This window comes from Schistocerca americana, chromosome 3 (genome assembly GCF_021461395.2).
Source record: "Schistocerca americana isolate TAMUIC-IGC-003095 chromosome 3, iqSchAmer2.1, whole genome shotgun sequence".
NCBI classification, from domain to species: Eukaryota; Metazoa; Arthropoda; class Insecta; order Orthoptera; family Acrididae; genus Schistocerca; species Schistocerca americana.
Window position 1 is genome coordinate 932,093,365 of NC_060121.1, and position 8,975 is coordinate 932,102,339.

Genomic DNA, 8,975 nt, shown 5'->3' on the forward strand with positions numbered 1-8,975 from the left:
GGATAGGGGGGAGGAGGGGAGAGGGGGAGGAGGGGAGAGGGGGAGGAGGGGATAGGGGGGAGGAGGGGAGAGGGGGAGGAGGGGATAGGGGGGAGGAGGGGATAGGGGGGAGGAGGGGAGAGGGGGAGGAGGGGAGAGGGGGAGGAGGGGAGAGGGGGAGGAGGGGAGAGGGGGAGGAGGGGAGAGGGGGAGGAGGGGAGAGGGGGAGGAGGGGAGAGGGGGAGGAGGGGAGAGGGGGAGGAGGGGAGAGGGGGAGGAGGGGAGAGGGGGAGGAGGGGAGAGGGGGAGGAGGGGAGAGGGGGAGGAGGGGAGAGGGGGAGGAGGGGAGAGGGGGAGGAGGGGAGAGGGGGAGGAGGGGAGAGGGGGAGGAGGGGAGAGGGGGAGGAGGGGAGAGGGGGAGGAGGGGAGAGGGGGAGGAGGGGAGAGGGGGAGGAGGGGGAGGAGGGGAGAGGAGGGGAGAGGGACGGATGGAGGTAGGGAGCAATGCATCCAATTTTTAATGTGAAAACTCAACACTTTTTAAGTAAAACAAACACTATTAACATTCCAATCTCTGTTCACCATGTCTACATATTTATTTCTCAACACAGTCACCCTGGCAACGAACACATTTCCCTCAATTAGAAACTAGTTTGTTGATACCATCAGCAGAGAACATTTGACTTTGTTGACAGAGCCACAACCTCACCTCTGTTTTCACAGCTTTGCCACTATCAAAGTGTATTCCTCAAATGTGTTCTTTAAGTTCTGGGACCAGATGAAAATTGCATGGGGCCAGCTCACGACTTTGGAGGTATGATCAATGGTAGTGAAAAGGCATTGGATTCTTGCAGACATCACAGTGCTCGTGTGTGCTCTGGCATTGTCATGTTGGAGAAGAGGGTGCTCCATGCGTGGATTGGTTGGTTGGTTGGTTTGAGGTATAAAAGGACCGAACTACAGGGTCATCTGTCCCTTTTTCCTGACACAAACAAGGCTCAAGGTAAGACAACACCCAAATTTAGTTTGGGAAATTAAAGGGGGTTAAAAGGAATGGGGAACCGCAACGAAAGAGAAAACTAAAGAAACGAACAAAAAAGGGAGAAAATTACACCACAAGGAAAAGCAGAGGAAAGTATTAAAACCATAGAGCAATGGTCTGGGGGGCTGATCACAAGAATAAAAGAGGATGAGCCAGCCACTCTGCAACACACTAAAACGTACTAAAACGTCCAGCCCAAAAAGACAAGGCGAGATGAACACACACGGGGAAAAGACTAACAACAAGGCATACAAAATGCAATGAAAGAGCCTTGAGTGAGGGATCATGACTGCACCTTCCGTATAGCTCCCTGTAGCCAGCGCTCAGCCACAACAATGTAAGAGGAGCAGAAGGAAATACAAAAAGAGTGGGACACTCAGGACAGAGATCTGCAGGACCACATTCTCTTGTATGTGGGGTGCACTGTGGGGAGCACCGATGCAAACTCTGAAACTGCAGAGCGACAAAAAGTTCTGTATAAAAATGAGAAGTAGGCCCTGGAGACCCTGCTCGTGCAGAGTAGCAAGGATGTCATGTCGCCAAGTGCATCGTAGGCCTTCGTCAGGTCGAAAAAGACAGCAGTCAGGAGTTGACACCAGGAAAAGGCTGATCAAATACAGGTGCACCAAGTTGTTGTCGGTGGAGCGTCCTTGGCAAAAACTGCCCTGGGACAGAACTAGAAGGCTCCGAGGTGCAATGAGCCTATAGCTCACCATATTTTCGAGTAACCTGCACAGAACGTCAGTGGAGATGACAAGACAATAGCTATCAACACCTAATGGGTTCTTATCAGGCTTTAGCATTGGGACGATGATACTTTCCCACCACTGCCACCTCTCCAAGATGTGGTTGAAAACAGCAAGAAGAATTCACTGGGAATCCAATGACAGATGTTTCAGCATTTGCGAATGGACGAGGTGTGGGCCAGGGCATTTGTCAGGACAGTCGGCAAGGGCATTGAGAAATTCTCACTCACTGAAGGGAGCAATATATGGCTCAGGGTGGCATGGAGCAAAAGAAAGGCGTTGCCATTCCACCCTCTGTTTGAGGAGGTGAAAGGCAGGGTGGTAATTCTCAGACATAGATGAGAGCATAATGCTCAACAAGAAGCTCAGCGATTAAATCTGGTTCGGCCAATACATTTCCATTTGTGGAAATTCCAGGTACACCTGCAAGGGTCTGATGGCCATAAAGTCGGTGGAGCATGGTCCAAACCTGGGAGGGGGAGGTTTGTGTTCCAATGGTGGAGACACAGCATTCCCAACACTCCTGCTTCCTTCGCTTGATGAGTAGGCGAAAATGGGCACGGAGCTGTTTGAAGGCAATATAGTTCTTTAGGGAGGGATGGCACTTATGACGTTTGAGGGCTTGCCTATGGTCTCTAATGGCCGCAGCGATTTCCGGTAACCACCAAGGCACTGACTTCTGCCGGGGGCAATCTGAGGAAAAAGGGATTGCCAATTCAGCTGCGGCAACAACAATACTAGTGATGGCGTGAATCACTTCATCGATGGTGGCATGCAATGGATAATCAAAGGTAGTAGTGGATGTGAAAGTGTACCAGTCAGCCTTGGGAAGAGCCCACCTGGGCAAGCATTGAGATGAGGGACGCTGTGGTAGGGACAGGAAGAGTGAAACTGGTCACTACCACACAAGTCGTCATGTACTCTTCAGTGGATACATGGGAGAAGGCCAGGACTCCAAACCAAGAGATCAATGGCTGAATATGTGCCATGTGCCACACTGGAATGTGTGGCAGCACATGCATTAAGAAGGCAAAGGTCAAGTTGAGTTAGTGGGTCCTCAACATCTTTGCCATGGCCAGTAACCTTGGTTCCACCCCACAAAGGGTTATTGGTGTTAAAATCACTCAAAAGGAGAAATGGTCGGGGGAGTTGCGAAATGAGTGCAGCCAATACATGGGGCTGTGCATCACCATCTGGAGGGAGGTAGATGTTACAAATGGTAATTTCCTGCTTGTCCTCACCCTGTCAGCCACACTTTCTAAAAGTGTTTGAAGGGGCACAGGTTCGCTACAGATAGAGGTAAGTATGAAGATGCTAACTCCACCTGATGGCCCATCACAGGCAGGATGGTTTTTGTAGTACCCCGATAGCCACAAAGGCAGAGGTCCGCATTGCGGGAGCCCAGGTTTCCTGAAGGACAATGCAAAAAGCAGGTGTCACACTTAAAAGTTGACATAACTCAGCCACCGGTTGAGTATTTGTATCCATCGCCATTGCGGGTGAGGCATCGAAGAGACCCAGGTCCTCGGGTGAAGCAAAAACCTCCACCTCGTCCTCATAAACAGAACCAGTATGGCGTGGTGGTTTTACAGCCACCAGAGTGTCCTGTTTCTTAGCAGACTACTACTTGGCTTGCTTGCCCTCTCGCTGTTCTTTAGAGGCTTGCGTATTTGGATGTAGTGGGTGTCCGCAGTCTCAACATGTGGCACTGGAACTTCAGCAGGAAGACATGTGCCCGAATTTCCAGCACTTAAAGCACCACATAGGGGAAGAGACATATGGTTTGACGTCACAGCGGTAAATCATCACGTTGATCTTTTCAGGCAACGAATCACCCTAAACGGCCAAGATGAAGGCACCAGTAGCCATCCTATTGTCTTTGTCCCCTGTAGACGCGCCAGATGAATTGAATACCTAGCCATTATAAACTGCCATGGAGCTCGTCATCAGACTGCAAAAGAAGGTCGCGATGGAAAATAATCCCCTAGACCATGTTGAGGCTTTTATGGGGAGTGACGAAAACAGGAATACCACACAGGTGAGTAATGCCCGGGACTGGTTTGGGGATGCTGTCTGAATTAAGATTGAACCATTTCTCATTTTGGACAGCACTGTCGCTTCTCTGAACTTATCCTTGAGGTATTCAACAAAAAATTGAGGCTTTGTAGCTAGGAAAGTCCCCATCTGTTCTGCTACAGACTAAATACCAAGGCAAATATGAGTCTCTTATTTCTGTAGCCCTATGCTCCTCCCATGGTGTAGCACGGCAGGGAAACTATTAAGGGTCATACCTGTCAGCACTGTATTCAATCTTCCCCTTCTTAGAAACTGCTGGTTACATTCAGTCACCAGCACAAGATGACCTGGTCCACTTCGTTGCGGGTCATCTGCCCTGATGCCACCCACTCCCGTCAGGGGCTTTCCCCACGGGCACCATCCAGCCACAGCAAAGGCCACCTGGCACGATGGCCATTGCCGGGAGACCCGATGCCCATCTTCTTGGGGCATCTATTCTTTGACATACATGGGGAGTTTACAGCTCAGGCATCAGCAGTGCAATCCCTGTGTTGTCAGGGGGCTACCACGAAATGGGTACATGAAGGCCCCACCACAACAGACCGGCTGCCGTGCTGGATACTGGGTGCAGAGATATCCGATATTGTCATGGGGGCAAAAGAGGACAGGAGTCAATGGAAGAAGTTGACATACCCCTGAAGGTGTCCTCACCCAAATAGTCGAATTGCAGGTGGAGATGCAAAGACATGACAAGAAAAGGTGCAGGAGATTGAATCTAATGGTGCTGTGGATTACTGGTGCACCACGTATGGCATCCTTCCCCAAATGGCCAGCACTTTTGTAGAATACGGAAAATGGGACGTCAAACCATAAAATGTGACCTGAACTTTTAGGGTCGAAAAGTGTGAGACTCCTTTCAGTCACCTCTTATGATAGGCAGGAATACCTCAGGCCTATTCTAACCCCCGGACCCAGAAGGGGTTCCGTGCGTGGGTGAACTCTCCAAATTTGTGGTTTCGGTTTTCTGCGGTCAGTAACTTGATTACAGGACACTGTTTCTCACACACTGACACAATTGGGAGTCCTCTTGTGGCTGAGGGCTGCATATATGTAGACATGAAGAATAAAGATGTAGAAAGTTAATAACTTTCATTATATGCAATAAGCTTAAAGGGCTTTCACAGAAAAAATCTGGAGCCATTATTTTTCAGCACATCCTTACAATTTGTTTCTAACTGAACACAACAAAACTGTTGTGCTACATTTATGCTCAATGGAAAAGCAGGTCCTCCTATCACAATCATCAGCTTTATTACTGCCCACATTTTGTTCAATCCATGCGCACATGAACAAAACTTATGAACTTAAAGCATGCCAGAAGTCCTCGCTCTGTCTCCCTATTTCAAATCATTTGTCTCTACTGATCACATTTTAACTCACTATTTTTCCTTTTACAATGAAGTTATATCAAATTTTATCATCCTATCTACAGCAATCTTTGTTGCATTACTATTGTTGATCATCATTATAATCAAATACCATCGTCTTCTCCTTGTCCTAGGACTTGTCCTCCTCCTCCTCCTCCTGCCCCCCCCCCCCCAAGTGCTTTATGACAATGAAAGAAAAGGATGTACAAATTTAACACACTACTCACTCATCCTGTGACATTTCAGAAAATGTAGAGCTCTGTGAGTCTTCAGAGAGATCACAGTAAAGTGCTGGAATATCATCCCGTTTCCTTTTTAGACACTCTTTCTGGTGTTTGGTAAGTGGTCTCCTCGGAGAGTGACGAACAGGGAAATCAGTGGCTTGCAAGGACTGAAAAATTAATTAGAAAGAAACTTTTAGAACTGATGTTTAAATTTCCAAAGACAACTTTGAATTTGCTAGATTAATATTACATGTACAATCTTAAATAATTTCAATGTGATTACGTACAATTTCCCTAAATGCACTCCTTTATCAGAAATTTGTGGGTGGCATTATAACAAAATAGAAATGATTGTTTACAGCTCATTTTCGAATTGTATTTCTTGCTGCCATATTTTTTGTTCTGGTGATTTATAAGTTTGAAACAGAAACTAATATCATAAGGTTATGGCTCTCATACAAAGAAGAAAAACCTTGTGAACTTTTGGCAATCCAACCGTCTACACACATAAGCCATGTTCATCTGAATAATATCACATGAAATCGTGCAACATCACTTGACAAGCAATATTACGTGGAAAATCTTTTTCTGCATATACTGCAATTTTAACGTATTTGCATCAGTATGGTCAAATGTGCATAACATAACTCCAAGAATGCTCCCTGTTATATTGCACTGTGTCCATCTTCCACCAGCCTTTCTTTTTCCCACATGACATCTTATGACATACGGCATTACTGACATAGCACACTAGAAAAGTGCAAACTATTTTAAGCTACTGTCAATAAAGGACAGCTACTAGAAAACTATAGCTAAATGAGATTCTGTTTCCCTAACTCTGAATGCAAAACAAGTATAAGAAGAAGTTATTTAGTGTGCTTATGTTTATGCCTCAGAGTAGTACGAATAGTACATATGGCTTTAATAAATAACGACAGAGTGAGCTCTTAGCTGCCTTTTCAAATATTTTCATTTTGACACATCCTGACTTCAAGTGCCACTGGATACCCTGTTTAGTTCTGTGACATGCAGTATCCTTGCCATTAAGTGAATACTGGCAACAATAAAGTAACAGAAACAATCGTCTACAGAGGTCTACACTGTACGAAGATGGAAGGCAGGCTGTCAATCTGGTAACATTTATACAGGTGGAATGTCTGAGGCCAATAAGCACTAGCATATTGTTTATGATTGGATAACAAAATTGTGACAGTGCAACAGCGAGACTGTGGGGAGTCTTACACAACAGGCAATTTATGTTACGATGATACACAATTATAGATGCTAAAATATGAAACAGTAGGATAAAAAATGGCATGTAACAGCTACATAAACAATATGTATCAGAAATAAAAAAGTTGTGAATGTTCAGTAGACACTGACATGCATATAAAATAAACAAAAAGCCAAGGAGGTAAGCATTATGAGAGATACTGAGGTAACTGAATGGAAATAGTTGAGGACATTAGATACAGTTTAGCTGAAAGTAATTTTTAAGCAGGTTTTGATAATTTAACCCATCTTCTTCACTCAGTACAGCAGACTTCTTCACTCAGAAATTCACAGAACATGAGCATAGTTAGAGACTGCCGAAATCTGCCTCCATTATTTCCCTGCATTTGGCTAATAAGGAATTAAAACTCAAACCATTAGAAGCTCTGGAGATCTACTAATGCCTAACACACAACCTTAGCTTTAAATACAAAAATACTTTGTGTGTCAGTCTTAAAATTAACAATCTCAACTATTTACCTATGATTCCTACATCCTTTGTACATTCTATTCATCCACTTTGTTTTGTATACATTTCACTTAGATTTTCAATGTATTCTAAACTGCCAAATAACCCTGTTTTACCTTGCATATGTACATTGCTCTGTAGGTTATGAATAACCCTCAATTCGTCCAAACTGTTATCATCATCATCATCATCATCATAGTCTTGAGTACAAAGCCTGGTTTGATGACTATCTCCACTACAGTCTCTCCTGTACACCACTGCATAACTACAATGATCAACATCAATCTGAACCTGCTTTCTGTAGTCAAGCTTTTTGTCTTCATCTACAATTTTATACAACTCAAGTGGCATACGTAATGAGAGGCAGTTTATCAGGATCATAGCCAGGCTGCAACTAGACCACAGCTGCCACCGACAAATCCTTTATAGATTCAACCTAATAGCATTGCCATATTGTGACTGGTCTGCATACACTTCCTTCTGGTAAGTTAATCCCCTTGTTTATGAAGAATTTAGACATTAATAAATTACTTGTGGAATTTATTTTAAAAGTTTGAATTACATCACAGCTATTAAGTTTTTGTGTGGATGGGCGTAGGGGTAGGGGGCAGAGCACACGTGCACCTGTTTGAAATTTGATTATCAATTGAAGAGGTCAATGTGTATTATTTTGTACGAACTGTCCACCACATTGTATGTTTGGTTTTTCTGCATTATGCATGAAAGAGCTACAGTTTGTTTTAAATTTTCAAGTCACTCACTGTGTGGGCGCAATAGAAGGCCAATACATAAACTTGTAAATTACTTCAGCTTATCTTGTGCATGACTACATTCAAAGGGGCTTGTGCAACACCAGCACACCAGTTAGAAATATCGACGCAAATATAAGACCAATCGACTATGCTCTAAGTTGTGCTATGGATAAGTTGAATGACTATGCCTTATAACACTCTTCATCTTTCTCTCTCAGAATCAGCTTTCAGCCATTTGCTATGGCAATTTATGTACAGGGTGACGATTATTGAACTATTTGAGATAAAATTGTCATAACTTCTGAACTGTTTGCATTAGTATGTTCAAACTGCATGGTTGGACACTGGGCATGATGGGAATTAGTTGGTGCAAGCATAGTTTGGTTTAGTGATGAACCCCACTTTCATTTGAATGAGTTCATCAATAAGCAAAATTGGCACATTTGGGGGGACTGAAATCCACATCTTGCAACTGAGAAGTCTTTTGGCCCTCAACAGGTGACTGTGTGGTGTGCAATGTCCAGTCACAGAATAACAAGTGCAATATTCCTTGATGATACAGTTACTACCAAACAGTGCATGAAGATTTTGGAAGATGATTTCATCCTCATTATCCAAAGTGACCCTGATTTTGACAAGATGTGGTTCATGCAAGACAGAGCTCTACCCCTTCGAAGCAGGGGAGTGAGGGTTTGATGTCCCGGAGGAGCACATTGGGGACCACATTCTGGCTGTGGGGTATTAAGAGGCCACTGGCATGGGCCTCGATTGGCTGCCACATTCTCCAGATCTGAACAAATGCGACTCCTTTTTGTGGGGCTATATTAAAGTCAAGGTGTACAGCAATAACCCCAAACCATTGCCGAGTGGAAAACAACCATTCGGGAAGCCATCGACAGCATCAATGTTCTGACACATCAGCGGGTCATGCCAAATTTCACTATTCGTCTGTGCCACACTATCACCTATGATGGCAGGCTTATCAAACTTGTCACAACCTGAATCTGAATATCTAAAGTGACATTTACATGTTGAATAAAGTAACTAA

General features: G+C 44.5%; 1 protein-coding gene across 1 annotated transcript in view; it reads right to left on the bottom strand.

Annotated features, from left to right (window-relative positions):
* The window catches only part of LOC124605721 (telomere-associated protein RIF1-like), a 113,283-nt gene that overhangs the window by 102,209 nt on the left and 2,099 nt on the right, over window positions 1-8,975 (bottom strand). Inside the window, exon 2 of the mRNA XM_047137596.1 lies at window positions 5,438-5,601. Within this exon, the coding sequence (XP_046993552.1) occupies window positions 5,438-5,601 (164 nt within the window). The remainder of the gene's footprint in view (window positions 1-5,437; window positions 5,602-8,975) is intronic.